The 22,615-nt window shown below is 61.7% G+C and overlaps 3 protein-coding genes and 1 non-coding gene across 5 annotated transcripts; 3 read left to right on the forward strand and 1 right to left on the reverse strand.

The window, feature by feature from the left end:
• The first annotated feature begins 250 nt into the window (after positions 1-250).
• Positions 251-5,171, forward strand: WDR18 (WD repeat domain 18). Its single transcript, XM_065652663.1, has 10 exons — positions 251-466; positions 882-992; positions 1,081-1,214; positions 1,633-1,774; positions 2,070-2,213; positions 2,409-2,473; positions 2,607-2,731; positions 3,663-3,829; positions 4,122-4,190; positions 4,408-5,171. The coding sequence occupies exons 1-10, from the start codon at positions 257-259 to the stop codon at positions 4,537-4,539; spliced, it is 1,299 nt and encodes a 432-aa protein (XP_065508735.1). The 5' UTR covers positions 251-256; the 3' UTR covers positions 4,540-5,171.
• A 1,643-nt stretch (positions 5,172-6,814) lies between these two features.
• GRIN3B (glutamate ionotropic receptor NMDA type subunit 3B) lies at positions 6,815-12,506 on the forward strand. Its single transcript, XM_065652455.1, has 10 exons — positions 6,815-7,252; positions 7,751-8,340; positions 8,760-9,810; positions 9,974-10,119; positions 10,233-10,348; positions 11,098-11,249; positions 11,327-11,491; positions 11,691-11,758; positions 11,875-12,129; positions 12,214-12,506. Exons 1-10 carry the CDS (start codon positions 6,815-6,817, stop codon positions 12,257-12,259), a joined length of 3,027 nt encoding a protein of 1,008 aa, XP_065508527.1. The 3' UTR covers positions 12,260-12,506.
• Positions 12,492-22,077, reverse strand: TMEM259 (transmembrane protein 259). 2 transcript variants are annotated; one of them, XM_065652458.1, is made up of 11 exons: positions 21,330-22,077; positions 19,655-19,921; positions 19,258-19,372; positions 18,249-18,359; positions 17,543-17,665; positions 17,079-17,179; positions 16,376-16,433; positions 15,962-16,045; positions 15,301-15,433; positions 15,024-15,123; positions 12,492-14,688 (listed from the first exon to the last, which is right to left on the reverse strand). In XM_065652458.1, exons 1-11 carry the CDS (start codon positions 21,552-21,554, stop codon positions 13,879-13,881), a joined length of 2,127 nt encoding a protein of 708 aa, XP_065508530.1. In that variant the 5' UTR covers positions 21,555-22,077; the 3' UTR covers positions 12,492-13,878. The 2 variants fall into 2 exon arrangements, with proteins under 2 accessions (XP_065508530.1, XP_065508528.1); XM_065652456.1 differs by having other exon boundaries at positions 19,204-19,372.
• A 310-nt stretch (positions 22,078-22,387) lies between these two features.
• Positions 22,388-22,494, forward strand: LOC135999300 (U6 spliceosomal RNA). Its single transcript, XR_010607690.1, has one exon. It is a non-coding gene; the product is annotated as a U6 spliceosomal RNA (small nuclear RNA).
• Positions 22,495-22,615: the final 121 nt, after the last annotated feature.

The following is a 22,615-nucleotide window of genomic DNA, read 5'->3' on the forward strand; positions in this document are numbered from 1 at the left end:
TGTGGGGTGGCCATAGGTCCCCACAGGGTGTCCCTGGGGTCCCTATAGCGCCCCCTGCAGTCCCCACCGCCCCTCCCGGGGCGGGCCCCGCGTAGCTTCCGGCCGCGTGCGGCCGCCGCGGCAAGCCCCGCCCCGCGCAGGCGCGCGGCCCGGGCGGTGCCGCTCCTGATTGGCCGCCGCCCGGCCGGCTGGGCGGGGCGGAGGGCGGCGCTCTAGGCGGCAGCCGCGCTCTCTCTGGCCCTGGCGGACCGCGAAGATGGCGGCGCCCACGGAGGTGGCGCTGGTGGCGGACGCGGCGGGGCCGCTGTGCAACTGCTCGGTGTGGGAGCTGCACTCGGGCGCGGCGCTGCCCGGGTACCGCGGCGGCAACAGCGGCCCGCGCGGGCTGGCGCTGCTGGGCGGCGAGCACCTGCTGGGGGCCCAGCTGGGCAAGAGCTACATCAACGTCTGGGAGCTGCAGAGGAAGGTACCGCCGGGGCCGGGGCCGCGGCCGGGGCGGGCAGGGCCCGCGGAGGGACCCTCCGGCTCGGGGGGAGGCGCCAGGACCCTGCAGAGCCTGCTCTGTGCCGCTCTACCCCTGGAGACCCCCTGTGTCTATGGTCAGACCCCCCCCCCGCTAGGGCCCCTCTCTCCATACAAACCCCCGTCTCTATGGTCAGCCCCCCAGGGCCCTTCTCTCCATACAAACCCCCTGTCTCTATGGTCAGACCCCTTCCAGGACCCCTCTCTCCATACAACCCCCCCATCTCTATGGTCAGCCCACCCCCCAGGGCCCCTCTCTCCATCCAAACCCCCATCTCTATGGTTGGTCCCCACCCAGGGTCCCGTTTCCCCCCTGTGCTCCAGCCCCACTGAGTGTCCCCGTGTCCCTTCTCCCCCAGGACCAGCTCCAGCAGAAGATCATCTGCCCGGGGCCCGTGACCTGCCTGGCGGCCTCTCCCAATGGGCTCTACGTGCTGGCGGGGGTCGCCGAGAGCATCTACCTGTGGGAGGTGAGGGGGACGGGGGCGCGGGGACCCTCGGCTCTACCGCGGCACCTGGGACGTCCCCCACGGTGCCTCAGCGCTCTCCTGCCCGCAGGTCTCCAACGGGAACCTCCTGGCCATCCTGAACCGGCACTACCAGGACCTCACCTGCCTCTGCTTCACCGATGACAGCAGCCACTTCCTCTCGGGGGCCAAGGACTGCCTGGCGCTGGTGTGGAACCTCTGCAGGTGGGGGGCCTGGGTGGGGATAGGGAGCGCCTGGGAGAGGAAAATCAGAACAGCCGCAGGTCTGAGCTGTCTCCCCAGCCCAGGGGTCTGTCCCCTCCTCACGTGGCTGCCGTCCTGCTGCCGGGGACATCTCTCCCAGTGCCTCGTCACTGTTTCCCAAGCTGCGGCATGTGGCTCCAACTTCTCTGCCTCGCTTGACACTGAGCGGGTCGTGCTCTGTCCCCACTCGCGCAGCCAAGGTCTCTGTCCCCTCTTGGCAGTGGCCTCTGTCCTCGGTGTCACACGTGCTGTGTCCCGCGCGGTCCGTGCAGCCGGGGGAGCCGACCCGGAGGGAGCAGAGCCTCAGCTGCTCCCCCTACAGCCGCTCAGCTCCGGCGTCCCCCGCCCTGCGCTGGCTGACCCACCGTTGTCCCCACAGCGTGCTGCAGGCAGAGCCCTCCCAGATCCCAGACCCTCGGCACGTCTGGTCCCGGCACAGCCTCCCCATCACCGACCTGTGCTGCGGCTTCGGGGGGGCCCTGGCACGAGCCGCCACAGCCTCCCTGGACCAGACAGCCAAGGTAAAGCTCAGCTCAGGCTGGGCTGGGCTCAGCCCCGCCTGGGAGGGGCTGTCCTGGGGCAGGATGGGTGCGGGGCGGGTTCAGGGCCATTTTGGAGCTGCCCGGGAAACTTCTTGTCTTGTGGTCACAAAGCGGCTGCTCCTGGTTGTGCCGCGGTTGTGCCGTGGATGCGGTTTTCCCCTCGGCAGTGAGGAGGGGCTGTGGAACGTGCCGCCAGCTGGTGCTGGTGAGCAGCAGGCGTTCCTCCCATCCTGCTAGCAACACTGAAGCCCCCGATTCCCCTGTCCCCTCTCAGCTCTGGGAGGTGTCATCGGGGGAGCTCCTGCTCTCCGTCCTCTTCGACGTGGGGATCATGGCCGTGACGCTGGACCTGGCCGAGTACCACATGTTCTGCGGCGGGATGGACGGTTCCATCTTCCAGGTGGAGCTCTGCGCCTGGGTGAGTGCCGGGGGCTGCCCACGACGTGGCACTGAGCCGCTGTCACCTCTGATGTGACCAGCGTCACCTGCCCCGGGGCACGGGAGGGCCTGGGTTCCCCTGTGTCCCCTCTGTCCCTTCCAGACACAGTGATGAACCCGCTGCCTTCAGCCTGCCTGAGTTTAAACCGCTCTCTGCTTCCCTTCATTTCTGCAGCCGGTGCAGCGAGACCGGAGCTTCCAGCCAGAGCGGGAGAGCGGGAGAGTCTTCAAAGGGCACAGGTGAGGGGCTGGCCGCACCTGCCGAACCCTTCACGCCCCATCTGCCGAACCCTTCACGCCCCGTCTGCCCCCTTGCCGGCTTCCAACACTCCTCAGGTCACCGGGAGTTTAAACGTCCTCTTCCCCATTCCAGGAACCAGGTGACGTGTCTGTCGGTCTCCACGGACGGCAGCCTCCTGCTCTCGGGCTCACACGACGAGACCGTCCGGCTGTGGGACATCCAGAGCAAGCAGTGCCTGAGGACGGTGAATCACAAAGGTCGGCAGCCCCCAGCACCGGGATCCCGTCCCGCGGCGCTGCCGGAGCAGCTGCCAGCTCAGCCCTGACGCTGCCCCGGGCACTTCGGGTGTTTCTCTGCCCCTTGTTTCACACCCTGGGGAGGGCGGAGGGGTTGGAGGGAGGGCAGAGGTGTTCCAGGGACGCCGGGGCTGTCTGAGGTCACTGTCAACAGCCCCTGTGCCCTGTGAGGTGAGTCACAGACCTCACCCTGTCGCCAGGTCACCCAGGATCTTCCTCCTTGTTTTCCTCAGGGAGCTGTGGCCCCACATGCACCCGAACACCCGGGGCAGGCTGTGGGAGGGGGAGGACGTGTCTGGGGAAGGGACTGTCCCTGTGACCCCAGCGACGCGCACCCGTGAGCTCATTGGGCCTGGAGTGAATCTGATACGAGCCGTCGTCTGGGATTTCGGTCCCATGGCTCCGATAAACTGAGGGAATGAACTGGTACAGGCTGGGATCAGCGTCCAGGGAGAGCTGGAGTGGAGGGTCCCACACAGAGCATGGGCTCCTCGCAGCCTCCCCAAGCCCCCCCGCACCACAGGACTGCGGCTCCTCTGTGTTACTGGGGCAGGCAGTTCCCAGCAGCGCTGGTTTCCAGCGCGTCCCCATCCCCTTGGCCTTTCTCTCCCTCCCAGCAAGGTCTGTCCCCACTGCCGCCTGCTCACTCTCCGACGTGTTCCCTCAGCCCCCCCAGGGCCGCGGTGACAGCGGGCGTGATGGCCACCCTGCGCTCCCCCCGCCACGGTGTCACAAATAGATCGGGGGGGTCGGAGCGGGGCTGCAGGGCAGGACAGGCAGCGGCTTTTCCGGCAAGTTTGGCTTGTCCTTGCTGGGGGGCAGATGGACTTTGGGGAACGGGGCTGCTCCCACTCACCCCGTGTCTGACCCATCCCCTCCTGTCCCCACCCAGGTCCTGTCACAAACGCCTTCATCGTGCTGGCCCCCGCCAACATGCTGAGCGCAGACGGGAAGCCCAGCGTCCCGCTGCCCAAGTTCAGCAAACACCTGCACGGCACCGAGAGCAGCGACGAGCAGGGCAGCGAGGGGGTGACGCTGCGCCTGGGGCAGCACCAGCAGGTACCGGGGCTGGAGGGGGGTCTGTGCTGGGGGTGCAGAATTCTCCTCCAGCCAGGGCAGCGCTGGGGTCGCTCGGTGCTGGTGGCAGCAGCTCCGCGGCCTGTTCTGATCTTCCCCCGCACTGCGAAACTTCCCCAAGTGCCAATTAACTGACTGTTGATGGGAGCTGTGCAGGCAGACGCAGGCAGGGCGCAAGCAGGGCACAGGCAGGCTCTTCCCTTGGCTGAGGCTCAGGGACACTGGGAGGGGACCCAGGACTTCTGTGTTGATGTCACCTGTCCGGTCCCTGCAGGAGTCGGGGGAGAGCTACCTGGAGAAGGCGGAGAGGATGTATGCACAGATGCACTCAACCAGGGAGAAGGTGAGAGCTGCTCTGAGACGGGGAACTGCGTCCTGGTGCTGATCCGTGGGGGAAATCGCGTTCTGGTGCCGATCCCTTGGGGTTCCGCTCATCAGCTGAACCGCCCTGCACAAAGCTGGGGCGATAACAAGCCTTGGAACCCTGTGCTGGTGCAGGCAGGAGGTGCTGCAGTTTGAGCAGGCACCTGATGCTTTTCTGTCGCCTTTTCCTGTCGCAGAACCTGGAGGGCAACCAGGAGCACCTGACGATCCAGGTGAGCGAGCTGGAAGAGGAGGTGAGCACCCTCCGGAAAATCAACAAGAACCTCTTTGACTTCTCCGCTCGCATCATCACCAAACCAGCCAATTGAAGCAGCACCTGCTGCCCGTGCACCCTCCACCTCTCCCTGCCCGGCTCCAGGGAAGACACAGCCCCGCCCGGGGCAGAACCAGCCCCCCCGGGGCACCTGCACACACAGACGTGTGAACACGCCGGCTGCCTCCTCGCCAGTGCCGCTCACACACCGCAGCGTTTGCCCGCTCCCTCTGGCATCCACTGGTGACACAGGACTGAGACCCGCGGGAGCTGCAGGGCTGCGAGCGGGACCGCGGGGAAATTTCCACCCTGATTTGACACCGCGGGGACGTTTCCACCCTGATTCGCAGTGCCGGCAGGACAGACCGGAGCGTGACGGCTCCGAGGGAGGGTTCAGGACGCGGCTCCTCCTCTTTCCCCGTCTCTTTCCTTGGCCCTTTTTTGTTCCTTTTCATTACTTGACCCTGCAGTGCGGACAGAAGAGTGTTTTTCTCTTGCTACCGGTTTGAGGTTGGATTTTAGAGACCCCTTCTGCCCCTCCCGCTCGGATCCCACCGTGGGCTCTCCTGACTGTGGGGGCTGAGTGGGTCCCATTCCGGGGGGAGGACCCGGAGCAGCGAAGGTGCCGCCCGGGGCAGGTGTGGGGTCCCTGGGGTCCCCAGCCTGGGGACGGGACTCCTGCCCGTCCATCCTCCTGCTCCGGCGGGCAGGGGCTGTGGGGGTACGTGGGCTCAGAGTGGGGGTGACGGGTTTGGGGCGCAGGGCTGACTCCTTCGGGGGGGCGGGGGGATCAGCAAGGTGCTATTTCCAATCTCCTAAGTCGACAATTTATATATATTTGGATGCAGCTCCTTTGTTTTCACGGTGTTCTGGGGAATCAGCCTTTTGTATTGTCACGAGCATGGCAGCGGGGGTTGTGGGTTTTGTTTAGGTTTATTTTTTACATAAAAGATTTGTTTTTTATAGTGAAAGATGCCTGAGGGTTTTCTTTAACAGCCCGCTGGTGGGCAGAGACCCCAATGCCCCGGCGGGACTGGGACGGTGAGTGCTCCAGGGCTTTGTCCCTGTCCCCAGGGGTGCAGGGGGCCCGTGGCCGTCCCCATGCGCACCCACCACCCCGGCCTGTTCAACGCTCCAGCACTGAGCGCAGTGGATTCCAAGTGCACTTTGAATTAAACCCCAGCTCCTGCCAGCTCACTTAGATAATGCTTTTAGCTTAATAAGCAGCGTTTCGCTCTCCTTTTGCTCCCACCTTCCTCCTGGCACTTTGCATCAACATTAATTGGCTGCAGTGGGGAGCGTGAGTCCGAGCCAGGGTTTGGAGGGGACTGTTTCATGCCAAGAGCCTGTTTTCCCCCCTCAGCTCCTGCCTGGGCAGTGGGTGCTGCTCCCTGGGGGATCCTGCTCTGGGCGGGGACCAGCACCCTCGACCAGGGGCCACCAGCGCTCCCCAGGCCAGGTTTGCTGAGATGACCCCCCCAGGTCCATCTGCGCAGGGGAATTCAGGAGCCATGACTCATTAGATTTGTCTGGTGATCAATAATTTTTGCCAGCTGGTGTTTGGCTCCGTTGCTCGCTTTCTTATTAATTTAGCAGAGGCTCTGTCTCCGGGGCAGCTGATGTTTGTGCTCTTTGTGGTGAGGGCCCCCTGTGCCGTGCCTCGGTTTCCCCTCTGTGGACCAGGAGAGTGACCCCCCCCCTTCCCTTCGCTGCGGGACGAGGCTGCAAAGCCGCCGCGGGTCCGGCTGACCGCCCCTTCCCCAGGCGGTGGGACGGGCCCTGCGGCCGCCGGCCCCCCCCAGGTTTAATCTGATTACAGAGGGTGGAGGGATCCGGTCGTCGCCTTTACCGGAGGGCGGCAGTTACAGCTCCGAGCCCGGCCCAGCAGCCGCCTGAGGGGCTTTCCCCAGCCCGGGGGGGCGGCAGCGCCCGGCCGGAGGAGAAGGAAGGTCCCGATGGTCCAAAGGCAGCCGAGTCCCCGCCGAGTGCCGGGGCGCCCCGCGCTCCCTCCGGGGGACCCCGCGGTCCCTCTGCCGGCAGCAGCGGGCGGGGGCGGGGCGGGGGCGCTGCGGGCTCCCCTGGGCCGTACCCGGCGGGACCCACCGGGGCCGGGCGGGGGCTGCGGGGCCGGCCGGAGACCCGCCCGTTCGGCTCGGGGACGGTGCGGGCGCCGCTGGCCGGGACCGGGGGCCGGGACTGACGGCGGGATCCAGCCGGTCCCTCCCCGTCGGTGCCGGCCCCACCCGCCGCCCCCGCCCGCCCGGCGCCGCCCCCGGTCCGCCCCGGCGGGGCGCAGAGCGGCGGGGCCGGTGCGGGGCCGGTGCGGGCGCATGGCGGGGCTGCGGGCGCTCTGGCTGCTGCTGGCGGCGGCGCTGGGCGCGGGGCGGGGGCACCCGCAGCCCTGCCGGGTCCCGGCCCCCCCCGGCCCCGCCGTGCGCCTCGGGGCGCTGCTGCCGCCCGCCGCCCGCGCCCGCCTCCGCGCCGCGCTGGCCACGGCCGCCGCTCCCGGCCCCGGGGGGAGCCCCGGGGGGGCGGCGCTGCCCCACAACCTCAGCCTGGAGCTGGTGGCGGGCGGCCCGGCCGCACGGGACCCGGGCTCGCTGGCGCGGTGGCTCTGCGGGGCGCTGGCGGGGCGCGGTGTCGCTGCCGTCCTGGCGCTGCCCCGCTCCCGCCGGGAGCTGCTCCAGCTCGACTTCCTCGCCGCCGCCCTCCAGGTGCCGTTCGTCAGCCTCCTGGACACCCGCGGGCCGTTGCCCTTCCGAGCGCAGGTAAGAGCCGCCTCGGTACCGGCCCCGGGCGCACCTCGGCACCGCTCCCGGGGCGCTCGGATGCGGCCGCGGGGACCGGGGCCGCCGGGACGCAGCTCCCGTCCCTGCTAGTGCCGGCTTCGTCCCTCCTCTGTCCTTGCTCCGGTCCCGACTCCAATCCCGATCCTCATTCGGCTCCATCCCGGCTCTATCCCAAGGGTCCCCATCCCGGCTCCCCTCCGACTCCATCCCGACCCTAGTCCTGATCCCCTTCCCGATTCCATCCCGACTTCAGTTCTGATCCCCATCTCGGCTCTATCTGGGCTCTATTCCAACCCCTCATACTCGCTGCATCCCGACTCCCGCCCGGCTCCATCCTGGCCTCATCCCAACTCTATCCCAGCCCCCTCCTGGCCCCCATTCCAGCCCCGTCCTGCTCCATGTCTGCTGCTGCCTCTGGGCTCTTCCCACGGGCCGGAGCAGGGCAGGGGGACAGTCACCACCCCTGTGTGTTGACAGAGCCCTTTCCACTTCCACATGGACCGGCAGAGCTCGCTGGAGACGCTGGTGGACGTGCTGGTGAGCGTCCTGCGGGCCGACGGCTGGCAGGAGGCCAGCCTGGTGCTCTGCCACCCCTGGGGCGTCTCCAGCTTCCTCAGCCTCTGGGCTCGCCGCTCCCAGCTCTCCCTCCGCACCGTGCTGGACCTGGGCTACCTGGACGAGCCCGGGGCCACCCTCTACCTGCGGCAGCGCGGGGAGCGCTTCAGGGCCCTCTCCAGCCCTGCACTGCTGCTGGGCTGCGACCTGCGGCGCGCTCGGCTCATCTTCCAGCTGGCCGAGGAGCTGCCTCAGGAGCTGCGCTGGGTGCTGGGGTCCCCACTGAGCACCGGTGAGCTGCAGAGCGAGGGGCTGCCCCTGGGGCTGCTGGCCTTCGGGGAGCTCAGCCGCCCGCCGCTGGAGCTCCTGGTGCAGGACGCGGTGGAGCTGGTGGCACAGGCCATCGCCAGCGCTGCCCGTGTCCGCCCCGACCCAGCTCTGCTGCAGACCACGGTGAACTGCAACACCAGGCGCCGGGCACACGGCGAGTCCCCGGGGCTCTTCCTCTCCAGGTAGGGATGTGCTGGGGGTGCCCCTTTCCCCCAGCCCGGCTCCATCGTGTTGGGGTGCACGGGGGGCAGAGCTGGGGGAGCCCAGGGCTCAGTGCGCAGAGCCCAGTGCTGTCCCCTGTGTGCAGCCGCTGCCGTGGGGCTCAGCTCCCCCCGGTCCCCACTGCCCTCCCCTGGGACGTGCTTTGTGCTGGCTGCGCAGGGGGGACATGTCATTTCAGATCTCCCTGATGCTGCCTGAGCACGGTTGCTCTATAAATATGAATAACCCTTGGCCGTGGCAGCACAGCGAGCTGCAGGGCAGCAGCAGCGGGGCCAGATCCTGCTGCTCCTCCTGCCCTTGTCTGTGCTTACTCCATCCTGCCCCAGCCCTGAGCCCCATCCTCAGTCTCTCAGAGCTGTGACACCCCCTGTCCCACCAGGTTCCTGGCCAACATGTCCTTCCAGGGCCGGACGGGGCCCGTGCGTGTGGAGGATGCGGTGCTGGTGCGCCCGGAGCAGCAGTTCCGTGTCTGGAGCCTGCGGCGGGACCCGCGGGGCGACCCAGCCTGGGTGACGGTGGGGACCTGGCGGCACGGCGAGCTGGAGCTGGAGGAGGGAGCGTGGCAGAGCCAGCGCCAGCACGAGAGCCCCAGCGAGGGGGCCGGGGGGGCCCGCGTGCGGCTGCGGGTGGTGACGCTGGTGGAGCATCCCTTCGTCTTCACCCGGGAGGCGGACGAGGACGGGACCTGCCCGGCCGGGCAGCTCTGCCTGGACCCCGGCACCAACGACTCGGCCGTGCTGGATTCCCTCTTCGAGGAGCTCGGTGCAGCCAACGGCTCGGTGCCGCGGGCGTACAAGAAGTGCTGCTACGGGTACTGCATCGACCTGCTGGAGAAGCTGGCCGAGGACATGCCCTTCGACTTCGAGCTCTACATCGTGGGTGATGGGAAATACGGGGCCTGGAAGAACGGGCGCTGGACGGGGCTGGTGGGGGACCTGCTCAGCGGCATGGCCCACATGGCCGTCACCTCCTTCAGCATCAACTCGGCGCGGAGCAAAGTCATCGACTTCACCAGCCCCTTCTTTTCCACCAGCCTGGGCATCCTGGTGAGGACCAAGGACACGGCATCGCCCATCGGGGCTTTCATGTGGCCCTTGCACTGGACCATGTGGGTGGGCGTCTTTGTGGCGCTGCACATGACCGCGCTTTTCCTCACCCTGTATGAGTGGAAGAGCCCCTATGGCATGACCCCCCACGGCCGCAACCGCTTGAAGATCTTCTCCTACTCCTCAGCCCTCAACCTCTGCTACGCCATCCTCTTTGGGCGCACCGTGTCCAGCAAGACCCCCAAGTGCTGCACCGGCCGCTTCCTCATGAACCTCTGGGCCATCTTCTGCCTCCTGGTGCTCTCCAGCTACACAGCCAACCTGGCGGCTGTCATGGTGGGGGACAAGACCTTTGAGGAGCTCTCAGGCATCCACGACTCAAAGGTAGAAGAGCGTCCGGGCTGCTTCTGAGGGGGTGAGATGGGGCTGAAGGCCAGGGAGGGGGTGGTGGAGGTGTCTGTCCTTCCTGCTGCATCTTCCCGGCTGTGATGACCGTGAAAGGTCCCGCCCGGGCGGGGGGAACTGATACTCCGGTGCCTCCTTCCAGCTGCACCACCCCTCGCAAGGCTTCCGCTTCGGCACCGTGTGGGAGAGCAGCGCCGAGGAGTACATCAAGAAGAGCTTCCCTGAGATGCACGAGCACATGCGGCGCTACAACGTCCCCACCACCCCTGCCGGCGTCACCATGCTCAAGTGAGCGGTGGCCAGGGGGGTACCCTCCTTTTACCTGTCCCAGGGATGGTGTCTGGCTGGGGCGACCCTGGGGAAGGGGGGCAGCCCCTCCCTGAGGTCCCATCTTGGTGCAGGACAGAGCCCCCCAAGCTCAACGCCTTCATCATGGACAAGTCGCTGCTGGACTACGAGGTCTCCATCGACTCCGACTGCAAACTGCTCACCGTGGGCAAGCCCTTCGCCATAGAAGGTTGGGGGGGGGGCAATGGCTGGGGAGAGGCGCGCGTGTGTGTGTGCGCGCACATCGTATGTCTGTGTGCATCTGTCTGTGTGTGCGTGCTTGTGTCTGTGTGTGCGTGCTTGTGTCTGTGTGTGCGTGCTTGTGTCTGCGTGTGCGTGCATGTGTGCGCGCCTGTGTGTGTGTCTCTGTGTGCATCTGTGAATGTGTGCATGTGTGTCTGTGTGTGCACGTGTGTGCAGGTCTGTGTGTGCACACACCTTTGTGTGTATGTGTTTGTGTGTGCATACACACCCGTGGGTCTGTCTGTACGCATGTGTGCGTCTCTGTGTGTGTGTCTCTGTGCGTGCACCTGCGTGTGTGCCTGTGTGTGCATGTGTATGTGTGTGCTTGCGTGTCTGTGTATATGCATGTGTGCATGTATGTGTGCGTGTCTCTGTGTGCACTTGTGTGTGTGTGTGCGTGCATCTGTGTGGGTGGTGCGTGTCTGTCCCTGTGTGTCTTGTCTATACACGTGCGTGTGCTTGAGTGTCTGTCTATGTGTGTGTGTCTATACATGTGTGTGCATGCATATGCATGTATGCACGTCTGTGCATGTGCTTGCGTGTCTGTCTATACACATGTATGCACGTGTATGTGTGCATGTCTCTGTGTGTGCACACACATGTGCTCTGGCTGGGGCTGTGCCCATGCAGGGCAGGGGGAGTTTCTGCTCCATGTGCCCCCCCAGCGCTGCCTCTCTCTCCGCGCTCTGGGGCCAGGCTACGGCATCGGGCTCCCCCAGAACTCGCCGCTGACCTCCACCATCTCAGAGTTCATCAGCCGCTACAAGTCCTCGGGCTTCATCGACCTCCTGCATGACAAGTGGTACAAGATGGTGCCCTGCGGCAAGCGCGTCTTCGCCGTCACCGAGGTGCGGGCACTCGGCTCAGGGGGCTCTGGGGGGGCTGATCCCCCCTCAGCGCAGCTGACAGCCCCGTCTCCCCGCAGACCCTGCAGATGGGCATCTACCACTTCTCGGGGCTCTTCGTGCTGCTCTGCATCGGGCTCAGTGGCTCGTTACTCACCTCGCTGGGTGAGCACGTCTTTTACCGCCTGGTCCTGCCCCGCATCAAGCGCAAGAAGAAATTCAACTACTGGCTGCACACCAGCCAGGTGCAGTTAGCAAAAACCCTCCCGCAGCAATGCTCCTGCTTCCCTCACACCGCCCTGTTCATCCCGGGACCCTCACTCCCTGGTTAATCCCAGGACCATCACTCCCTGCTTAACCCCTGAACCGTCACCCCCTGGTTAATCCCAGGACTATCACTCCGTGGTTAATCCCCCCATCTCACTCTTCTCTTGTCCCACACAGAAAATCCACCGGGCTCTGAACACGTGTGCGGAGGAGCAGCAGAGCCGGCAGCCCAGCTCGGAGCAGAGGTACAGCCAGGCCCCTGCTCTCCTCCTCCCTGGGGCACCCACTGTTCAGGGGGGCATGGAGGGGACCCCACCCTCCCACCAGCTCCCCACTCAGCCCTTCTCCCCCTCCCCAAAAGCTGCGCCCCGCGGCAGCCCTGGAGCAGCCTGCGCAGGGATGTGCGGCGGGTGCGTTTCCAGCTGGACGCGGCCTCCCCCGAGGGGTCCCCGCGGGCACGGGAGCTGCGGGCGCTGGACGGGAAGATCCAGGAGCTGCGGGAGCAGCTGCGGGCGGCCCTGGCCAGGAGGAGCAAGCTGTCAGCCGTGCTGGGCACGGCCAAGAGCAGCCGCGCAGCGTCCCCCCCGCCGGCCTCGGAGGAGCCCCCGGAGGAGAGGTGAGACGGGTTGGGGGGCCGGAGGGCAGTGGTGTTTTTAAACTGCGTACATGAAGATGATGCAGTCTGCTTTTTCTCTTCCAGCTGCATCTTAAATGCAGGAACCGAGTCTTCCTCATGCAGATCGTGACAGACGGACAGCACTGGCCTGTGTCCCTGACCACGGGGTGGGTGACCGTAAAGGGGCGAGGGGACAGCGAAAGGTCTGTCCCGCCACTGCTCCAGCCAGGACAGGGACCCCCAAAGTACTGAGTGACGGACTCACTGCACCTGCACCCCTGCACGGGACCTCCCCCAGCCCCCCATCCTGCAGGAACCCAGCACAACTGCTCGCAGGACGCCACAGCAGCTGTTAGATAGAGTATTTATTATTATATACAAACACATTTTGTACATTAATTAAATAGAATGAACTCTACTCTTCATTCATCACATCATTTGGTTTGTTTCCCCCCCTCGTTCCCCCCCCATCATCCCATGCTCTCCGGTGCTCCGGCTCCTCGCCGCAGGCCCCTGCTAGGGCAGGGTGGCTGCAGAGGGAGGGGACGTGTCCCCCAGTCCCCAGAGCAACACCAGGGGTCCTGGAGACCAAAAGAAAAAAAGAAAAAAAAGGAGGCACCTGGGCGGGAAATGCAGAGAAAGTGAAGTGGGGAGCCCTGAGCAAGCCCCCCCAGTACTCTCCTGATGCTGCTCAGCTGTCGGGAGACAGGGCGGAACTTGGGGACACCCCTACAGCCACCCAGCCCCCCTGGTGCTCCCTGTGTCACTCCCCAGCACTGCCCTTGCCAACCAACGTGCTCCCCGAGCTGCTCTCTCAGTCCAAAAACCTGAAGAATTCCACGTTGCTCCGCTCGACCTACACGTGCAAATCCTCGTTCCAGCCCGTTCCCGTCCCAGCCCTGTGGAGGAGTCGGGCACAGGCAGCTCCACCTCTGCTGCCAGGAAAATGAGGGAAAAATCAGCTGAAATGTCTTGGCTTTAGCATTTTGGTTCTTTGCTAAACCATCTCACACAAGGGTACAGCCAGTGAAGCTGATCTCTCCTCCAGGATGGGGCTGATCTCAAATGCAAACGTGTCCCACGCAAGGGACAAGGCACTGAAAAACAAACAATGTCACCTCAGCAGCAGGTGCCAAGAGCAGAGGCACAGACAGAGCTGCCATCCTTGTCCCAAACACCCCCACGGACACCACCGGCTCAGCATGCACCCAGCCAGGGTGATTTGCTGTGCTGGGAGCTCCCACTGATGCTGGTGACAGGTGGGAGGGTCCAGGACAGAACAAATGGGGCTGAGCTGGAGCTTTTGCTTTGCTTTTTGGCCAGCTTTGCCCTGGTGTGAACAGATCTGGTGCTGGGGAAGGTGAGTGGATGTCCCTTCTGTGGCATCTGACAACTCTCCCTGCTCAAACACAGCCGCTGCTCTTACCCGAAACTGCCACACACACACACTTGTGACCAGCACTAGGTCTGCAAACATCACTGCAGGGGCAAAGCTGAGACAGGCAGGGGCCCCCCAACCTCCTCAGGGCCCTCCAGCCTTGTCCCCCTGTCCCTCCATCCCCTGTGGGTAAGCCTCACACACACACATGCTTTTTCCAGGGGAGTTTACTGTAGCGCCTGTTCGCTGTCCCAGCTGCTCTGCCTCCACTAAAGAGGAATTCATGGGTTAAGGATGATGGTGAAGTGAGAAACGGTAACAAAGGAAATCCCAAAGCCCTCCTGGCAGTCCGGAGTTACAGTGACGGGGGCTCAGGACAGGCTCCTGGGCTCTGGCTCCGAACTGGGTGCGCTATCCGCTGGTGCTGGACACGGGCCGCTGTCCCCCTGCTCCCCAAGAGCGTGACCCAAACATCTGTCCGGAGCAGCGTCCTCCATGGCGGCCAGAGGGGTCTGTTCCCCACCCCGGGCTGCAACGCAGTCCTTGTCACCAGGTTTTGCTTGGTTGCCTGTGCCCTCAACAGCCTCAGTCTGCTGGGCAAGGGAGGCCCCCTCCTCCTGCAGCGGGACAGGGGACACAGCTGGTGCCACCTCCGTCGCGGGGGGAACATCTGCTGCAGCCACCACAGACGTTGAAGTGACCTCGATGGTGATGGAGCCCACGGCCGTCTCCGGGTGGTCGCTGCTGACCCTGATGCGGGTGACAAGCGCGGCAGCAGCGTCCTGGGGGCTCCCGCCGGCCTCATGCACCGCGTGCGGCTCCAGGAGGCTGGAGCTCAGGTCGGAGAGAAACGAGGCCTCGGTAACGATGGCAGCTGTCTCGGCAACCCAGTTCAAGTCGCTGCCCACAGACGCGGCCGTGGCAGCGGCGATGACGCTGGTGGCCTCGCTGGGCGTCAGGGCCGCCGGGCTGCTGCTCTCCCCAGGGGCTGCGGCGGGCAGGGGGGGCCGGCGGCTGTCCCCATCCATGGGCCCAGCCGTAGTGTTGTTGTTGAGGTTGTCTTGAAGCGTCGTCTGTGTCCCCTGGCCCATCTGCTGCGTCTGCAGCAGCATCTCCTGGATCCGGATCTGCTGGAGAATGGCGGGCAGCTCGTAGTGGTGGAAGAAGTAAATCATCGAGTGCTGCAAAGGCAAAGGGAGAGGAGTCACTGCCAGCCCAGACACCTCAGAAAACTGCTTCCCTCTCACTGGAAACACTACGACTGGAGAATTCAGCTGCCCCAATGGCCAAGAGGTTATCCGAAATTTTGGAAAGACTTATCCCTTCTACTACAATTCCTGAAAGCTGCTTTTACTCTTCCTTCACTTTTTAACAACACAGCCAGCGTGAGCCATCAGCAACATAACTGTTTGAATCACGGGCAGCACGTGGAATGGCCAGGGCTGAATTCCCAGGACAGCACCTGCCTCCAGGCGCCCGGTTGCACCAACGCGCAGCAGAGGCGGCAGCTGCTCACCTGGATGAAGAGCCAGGAGGTGACGAGCGCCAGGCTGCTGTACTGCCCGTTGAAGCGGTAGTGGTAGGCGTAGAAGGCAAAGTGGTACAGGTAGAAGAACCTGCAGAGAAAGGTAATAATATCTTGATGCAGCAATGGATAGAACAAACTGAGCTTCTCTCCCAGGGAGCCGAACAGCAGCTCTGGGGCAAAGGCCTGAGCCAGGAGGGCTGGGAAGGACCGGAGCAGCCAGGACACTGAGAACGTGTGGCGGAGAACAACCCCGGGCAGCTCTCACCTGAGCCAATGCCTCTTGCTCGTGTTGGTGTGGCAGCAGATGGCGTCATACTGGTCGGCCAGCCACACGATGAGGATGATGTAAAACGCCGTGGTGGTGTCGTTGAAGAACTCGGACATGATGGCCTCCATTCCTGGGGACAGAGGGTGTGTGAGGTCAGCACGCTGCGGGCACAGACACCAGCAAGAGGCACCTGAGGGATCCTGCCAGCTCAGAGCTGGGGCCGTACGGCTGCACCGCAAAAGCCAGAGCAGCATTAATTAGCTCTGTTCAAAACAGCAGCCAAGGACAAACGTGTTTTGCTGCTGGCTGCAGCTGCTGCCCAGGCCAGAGGATCAACTGGCTCCAGACAGCACAGGTTTCAGGGGCTTTTGCTGTTTGTTTTTTAAATTCAAATTGTGCTAATGCAATGTGGTCACAGGAAGCGTGACTCTGAAATGAACTACAGTGGCAAAGCTTCAGTTTCTGTCGTTTCCACATGAGCCGCTTTTCCAGGGAAGCCAGCAGGACAATGCAGCTCACTGTGCCGTCACATTCCAGAGCCTTCTGCCTTGTGACGAGCAGACACACCAACCACCGGCCGTGGGCGGGCAGAGGGGGGAACCGCGCTCCCTACAGACCCAACAGGACCCGCTGCACGCACGTGAAGTGACGTCCTTACCGACCAGAGCCAGGATGACAGTGAGGAGAGGAGCGGCGGGGAACGCAATTGTCATGTTCATCTCCAGCATCTGTAACAGGTCGACTGCGAGAAAGAAACCAGACTGTAACGCAAAGGGGATGTGGGGTCATGGAACCCCCCACTCCGAGCACTGCAACGCGCAGTGAAGGCCACGGTCCCGAGTCCAACATCCCAGATACTTGTCAAGAGACAGAACAGCTCTTGCAAGCACAGTGACAGGGTACAGGGGGATACATTCCTGTGCACAGGACCCTTCTACACAACAGCCACAAGTTTTATATATATATATATATATATATATATATATAAAAATAAAAATATATATATACGATACGCTGTGCTGGAGCAGGTGCAGCACCCAGTGCACCCTGAAGTCCTTAGGAAAATCCTTACCGATGAAGACAAAGATCTGATGGTGTGAGTAGCGCAACAGCATGGAGACGGACAGGGTCTGAAACAGGAGAGAAGCGTTAGAGCCGCTCGGGCCCAGGGGCCAAAACCAAATAGCAGCAGCAGAGCGGGAATTGGGGTTTCCTCCCGTCCCAGCCCCGTGCTCTCCAGCACCGTCACCCAGCGCTCATCCCATCTCCCTGCCCACAGCGCTATCATACAAGGAGCTGCATCAGTGGGCAGCCACACAAAAGAGAGAATCACCCAAGACCAAACCCAGGCTCAGTTATCGCTTGGGATCTTGTCTAACACTTACTTGTGATCACCTCACGCAAAATCACAGAAGACACGGTTTTATCTTGATCACTCCTGGCAAATTAGTTAAACTTGTCCTTAAAAGTCCCAAGGGACAAACTTCTGCATCTCACGCCTTGGCACCCTGAGTGTTTAACTACAGAGACTCTCGAACTTGAATCTCCATTTTGACAAAAAACAACCCCACTATTTCATACTGTTTCAGCTCCTCCTGTGTTTAACTTCAAGAACCCACATTAAAAAAAATAAAAAGCAGAGCAGAACCTTGTACTCCACCAGTTGAGCTTTAAGAGCAGATGTGAGCTCAGGTCTGCGCCGTAACCCAAACGTCACCCGCATGCTGACAGCAGCAGGCTCAGCGGCCAGGCCATGCCCAGCCCCTGCGACTTACAAATATGACCATGATGACAAAGGCCGCCAGATACGACGTCCTGGCCATCCACATGCTGACAAAGCGATAGTGCTCCCCAGACACCACATTGCGAAGGAAACCTGGAAAAAAAACCAAACCAAAACAAAGAAACCACAAGCTTAGTGTGATTAACCTCCAGACTGAGAACAAACTTCCAGCGCCTTCCAAAGAAACAGGATTTAAAGCACATCTGTGGCAACAGCTCCTCACGGCAGCACGCGTTGTCATGCAGGGCAATAAGGCAGCAGGAAATCACGTCTGCAGACACCTCTCCCCTCCCGCTCGTTTCATTTTGTCCTTGACAATAACATCCCTACATAAAACACAGGGAACTGCTCCTTGCATAGAGATTAATTGACAGACAGAAGATGATATTCATGCATCCATAGAAAAAACATCAACCACTCTGCACATCTGCTCAAAGTGATTCCTCTGAGCCTCACCTTTGTTTTCTTCATTTTCAGCTAAAGCTTTGACACTTGACATCAGGATGTCATCGTAACCCAGGAACTCATCCAGCAGCAGGCGACTGAACCTGTCCCCAAAGCACTGATCCCTGGTAGGATCTAGAAAGAAAACCAAAAAGCCGCTTAGACTCCTCACAGCTGAGGTCAGCAGAGTCTCCTCCTCACCCAGAAGGACATTTCCAGCAAATCTGCACCTGCACTGGGACCTTTGGCAGTAAAACTAAACTGGGCAGGACTGGGAGGGAAAATGTCACACGCTGACAAACCCAGCCACGCTGTCAAAATGCTGATGTCAATCTAAGTAAGAATTACATCAGAGCTGTCGAACTGGCCACTGGCACAGACATAAAGGCAGTTTGCCTTCTAGGCTTGGACTATGTCCCTAGGCTCAGCCCAAGGAATGGCCCTGAGAAACAAGGCTCTTCCTTCCTCAGGGAGAAAATGGCTGGATACACCACCGGGCCTCACAGAACCATGCTCCCTCATTTGAGGGGGAGCTCCTCTGGAATGGTGTGACCCGCTACAGCAATAAAGGCTACAAAAAGCAGCTCTCCTGCCTGGAAATTGAGCGCCATCAGCTGTTAGAAACAGTGTCCACCAGCCTAGAGAGGAAGCGGCGGGTGGATATCTCATCCAATGTGGGTATCCCACCCAACATCACCCCCCGAGCTGCCCCACTCACCCAAGGTCACCACCATGACGGGGATGCTGAGGCGCTGGCGGGTGCTCTGTGACAGGCGCAGGAACCCGTACTCCAGCGAGTACTCCACAATGTACTCCTCCTGCGGCCACACTGCGAGGGAGCGCGGGGGAAAACTCAGCGGCAGGGCTGTCACACGACTACTGGCAACAACAGCACCCCTGGGTTCCCCCCTCCCTCCTACCGCCTTCTGGAAAAGAGGATTAGTTGCAAAAACAGGCTCCAAGCTCCCTTCAGCCAGTTTAAAATGAAGCAATACAAAATATTTGAAACTGCAGCCCGTTTCCTTGACACTAGCCCTCAATCTGAAACTTCTGGAGAAGTCTCAGGGCAGCGGTTCCAAGCTCTGCCAAGCGCTGTCCAGACCTGCCTGCAGCTTCGCCTGGTCAGCCCCGGGCCACTCAGTCTCTGCAATTTCTGCTTTTTGTGTTGTTTAGGGAACAGCAGGAAAATACACTTCGCAACTGCTGAACACCCAGTAAGTTATCCACAGAGCAAGAGCACTGCGCTTCTCGGAAGACACAGGTTGCTGCTGCAATTACACACCTCAGAACTCAAGTCAGGAGCAAGTGCAGTTTTCAAAAAAAAACTTTGGGTGCCTGAAGTTGCCTTTTTATTATTTTTTTTTTTAAAGAAAGGTTCAAAATAGATGCCTTTTGTTACATCATCTCTGAAAGAACAAAACCTCCGGCTTAAATGTGAGAGAAGCAATTTAATCCCAGATGACCCCCGACTCCCAGCCACCCTCCAGCTGAAGGGAAGATCTCACTGCGGAGCTGTTGTTAGTACTGACACGATTAACCACGGGTGAAAGCAGCAGGGAAGACGTTTAAGGTTATTGTGCCTGTGCCTGGAGAAGGCAGAAGGAGGGAGCCGTGCAGGGAGGGTGCAGGGGGCAGGGGAAGGAGCGCACAGACAGCACGTAAGAGGCCTTTACCTGCTCTGGCTAGCATCTCAAACTCGGACACCGTCTCCCGCAGAGGCTGCATACCTTTAGTGGCCGCTTCGCTAAATGAGAACTCCCGACTTTCGTTGTAGGGCAGCGCCTCGGGGGTGCTCACCCGGGACGGCTTCAGGAACACCTTGGGCTCAATATCCAGCTCAAACTGTTGGAAGAGCACGACAGGGAAAGTTCTGTCAGCAGCTGCTTCAGCTCCTACCCTCTGTGTCCCAGCAAGGCCCCCAGCACCAAAACGGGGACAAAAGAGGCCACTTTCTGTGTGAAACCATCAGAGGCCAATGTGGGAACTCAGGAGAGGCCCAGGTACACGCTCTCTTCCCAAGTGACCCAGGATCATGGCAATGCTCAAGAAAATTGCACTAAGAAACCATTTCCCCCAAACAGACACCAGGTTCCCACTCCACATACACAAGGAATGCATCTTTACCTTGATAGAGCTGTTTTCAAACATATCCACAGTCATTTCCTCCTCTTCCTCCTCCTCTTCCTCCACTGTGGATTCCACCACCATTCCCGGGAACTTGTCAGCGCCACAGAATTGCAGGAAGATGGGGGCTCGGCTCGAGTTGCGCTGGATCTCCACCCGCAAGATGCCGTCGCGTGGCCACTTATCTCGCACATGCTCCAGGCAGTTGATGGGCGAGCGGGAGAAGGCGATGTGGATATAAGCCAGGATGAAGAGCACGAAGAGAGCCTGCACACAGCGAGAAACAAAGCAGTGCCCATCAGCCTACCGGCCCTGGCCGCTCACAGGCTCCCCAGTTTCAACCAGCCCTTCTCTGCCCACAGAGACACCAGATTAATTTGGGCAAACGGATCTGTAAGCGGACAAGAGCTTTACTGCTTTCCAACCCTGGTGGTCTCAATATCAACAACGAAGCAGCCCAGAATCTGGCAATTTCAGCACTGCTGTGTTCACAGGTGACCACACCAAAGGCAGCAGCAAGAACAATCTCCTGCTCACCAGAGCAGAGCTGCCGCCGATACCAGCATGGGACATGTGTCCTGCCAAAGCACAGGTCACAGACACAGGCCCCGGTGCTGTGTATGGTCCTGCAAACCAACATCATCCCCAAAACGACCACACCCACATGTGGCATGGCTCCAAAGCATACTGAAAGAAACAGAAACGCGGCCGTGGTTTCCAAGCTTTCCCTCCTCAGCATCAAGTGTTTCCTGCTGAAGCCTGGAGTGTCACCGCTCCCCTGCCCTGTCCTGCTCCAAAGAACAGCTACAAAGTCACCGCAAAACAGAGTGCACTAATAAAATCCCTTCCCTATAGCAAAGACAATAAATCTAGCACGCCGCAGCCCAACGCTGTCCAAAGTTCGTGGCTGGGACAGTGAGCAGTACAGCTCAAACACTCCCTGTCCAACTGCACTAAGATGCTCATTCCCAATTAAACAAGCCGTCCTTGCTACGAATCACTCCTGACCTATTTGCTGTGAGCGCACAGACTGGTAAACATCACATCTGCAGAGGAGCAGCGCAGGGAGACGCCGCAGAAGGTAACTCGGAGACAAGGCCCTGGAAGCTGCGGTGCAGGGTTTAACCCATGGGCAGCTCACTCCATGGACACCAACAGGCCGCTCTGTTGGTCTCCAATCCTGCACCCACAGCAACAAGAAAGTGGGTTTTCACCGCGTTACATAGATGTGCCAGCACGGCTGAGCATGCTGACTGCTAAAGTGAAACAGGGTTAAAATGGGGTTGTCCTTTAGTCGCTTCCAGAAAAGACAAGAGTCCAACAAAACACCAACAATCAAATTGTCACGTATGCAATGTATCCAAAAAGAGTGATTGCACAGAAACAGAAACCTTTCGTACCCACAGCTCTGGGCCTGACCCACACCGGCCCGGCTGCCCATCGAGCTGGCTCAGGGATTCCCTTTTTCACTTCCAGATCTGGTACCAGAGCTCTGGTGTGTGGGGTCACCACAGATCATCATGACCACTTGCGTCTTTCTCAGAGCCAAGCAGCCCACGGGAGCTCAGTGGACAGCTCGGTGCAGGCGGCCCAAACACAGGCCGTGACCTTTAGCAGACCCAAGTTTTTTGTGTTTATAAGGACACTGATGCCTTAGTGCCCGGCTGCCCCTCACCTTGAGGAGGACAAAGAACTCGAAGACGCGGCGGAAGGAGGGTGGGAAGAGGCGAGCGTAGGTCACTGCCATCTTGAAGAAGAGTGCGTGGAAGAGGCGGTCGCGCACGTTGATCAGGGGGTTCTGGTTGAGGTTGGGGTTGCGGACGCCCCGGTTGTTGCCCCCGCCGGCCCCGTTGTTGTTGGCCGGGTGGTGGTTGTTGGCGTTCGGCTGGTTCTCGGACATCCTGCCGCCTCGGCCGGGAGCCGAACGGTGCTGTCCCGGGCCGGGGGAGCCGTTCGTGCTCCGCAGAGCGGGCTCGGGGCGAGAAGGCCGCTCCGGAGGGGCCCTCGGGCCAAACGCCGGCTCCGAAAGGCCGCGGAGAAGCCCCGTGCGGGAGGTCCCGCTCTCCTCAAGGGGTCCCGGCCCAGCCTCGTAGCGCAAACGTCTCCCGAGCGGCGGGCGGGTCAGGCCCGGCGGGGCCCGGCTCCGGGGCCCAGCGGGCCGCTGCCTCGGCGGGGCCCGGGAGCGGCGCGGCCCGAGCAGGCCCAGCGGGGACGAGGCTCCTGGGCCAGCCCCACGGCCATGGGGGGCCCGTCACCGGGGCGGCCCGGCCCGGAGCGCAGCTGGCGGCTCGGCTCTGCTGGCGCGGCACGGAGCGCCCCGGTCCCGTCTCCTCAGCGCCCCGGTCTCGTCCCCTCAGCGCCCCGGCCCGGCCCGGCCCGGCCCCTCAGCGCCCCGTCGCCATCTTCCTCCGCCGGCACCGACGACGGCGGAAACGCGCATGCGCGAGCGCCACCGGGGAACTCTGGGACGGTGGCGGATAGGAGCAGGCCACGCCCGGCTATGCAAAGTAGAAGCCCTCCCGCCATGCACCGCGCACAACCGGGAGCACTGCACGGTGGTTCAGTCGCGGAAACGCCAAAATTTCTCATAAAAAAGAGAAAACAGAAATGGTCAAAAGTCGCTTGGAAAGAGTAAATCGAGCAGAAGAACGCAGGAGCCTGCAAGGACTCGCCATAACAGTAAAATTATAAATAAAGAGGGGTTTAAGTAGCGTCGCGGAAGCAGAAAACTTCGTGCTCGCTTCGGCAGCACATATACTAAAATTGGAACGATACAGAGAAGATTAGCATGGCCCCTGCGCAAGGATGACACGCAAATTCGTGAAGCGTTCCATATTTTTCTTTTCCCCTTTCCTGAGATGATCGCAACCTCCCCCGAGCCCGGGGGGACCCTTTTCGACCCAGCAGCCCCGTGGGAAGGTCTGTGGCCTCCCCATCTCACAGCCCGTGCTCTGGGGTCTG

This window comes from Caloenas nicobarica, chromosome 27 (genome assembly GCF_036013445.1).
Source record: "Caloenas nicobarica isolate bCalNic1 chromosome 27, bCalNic1.hap1, whole genome shotgun sequence".
Lineage (NCBI taxonomy): Eukaryota > Metazoa > Chordata > Aves > Columbiformes > Columbidae > Caloenas > Caloenas nicobarica.

Coding starts and splice junctions, on each gene's coding strand:
- WDR18 (XM_065652663.1), top strand. CDS start 257: ATGGCGGCGCCCACGGAGGTGGCGCTGGTGGCGGACGCGGCGGGGCCG. Junction 1,215..1,632: donor CTGGTGTGGAACCTCTGCAG/GTGGGGGGCCTG, acceptor TTGTCCCCACAG/CGTGCTGCAGGCAGAGCCCT. Junction 4,191..4,407: donor TGCACTCAACCAGGGAGAAG/GTGAGAGCTGCT, acceptor TTCCTGTCGCAG/AACCTGGAGGGCAACCAGGA.
- TMEM259 (XM_065652456.1), bottom strand. CDS start 21,554: ATGTCCGAGAACCAGCCGAACGCCAACAACCACCACCCGGCCAACAAC. Junction 16,434..17,078: donor TTGTCATCATGGTCATATTT/GTAAGTCGCAGG, acceptor CTCCTGTTTCAG/ACCCTGTCCGTCTCCATGCT. Junction 16,046..16,375: donor TCAGATCTTTGTCTTCATCG/GTAAGGATTTTC, acceptor TCTTTCTCGCAG/TCGACCTGTTACAGATGCTG.
- GRIN3B (XM_065652455.1), top strand. CDS start 6,815: ATGGCGGGGCTGCGGGCGCTCTGGCTGCTGCTGGCGGCGGCGCTGGGC. Junction 10,120..10,232: donor GCCGGCGTCACCATGCTCAA/GTGAGCGGTGGC, acceptor ATCTTGGTGCAG/GACAGAGCCCCCCAAGCTCA. Junction 12,130..12,213: donor GAGGAGCCCCCGGAGGAGAG/GTGAGACGGGTT, acceptor TTTCTCTTCCAG/CTGCATCTTAAATGCAGGAA.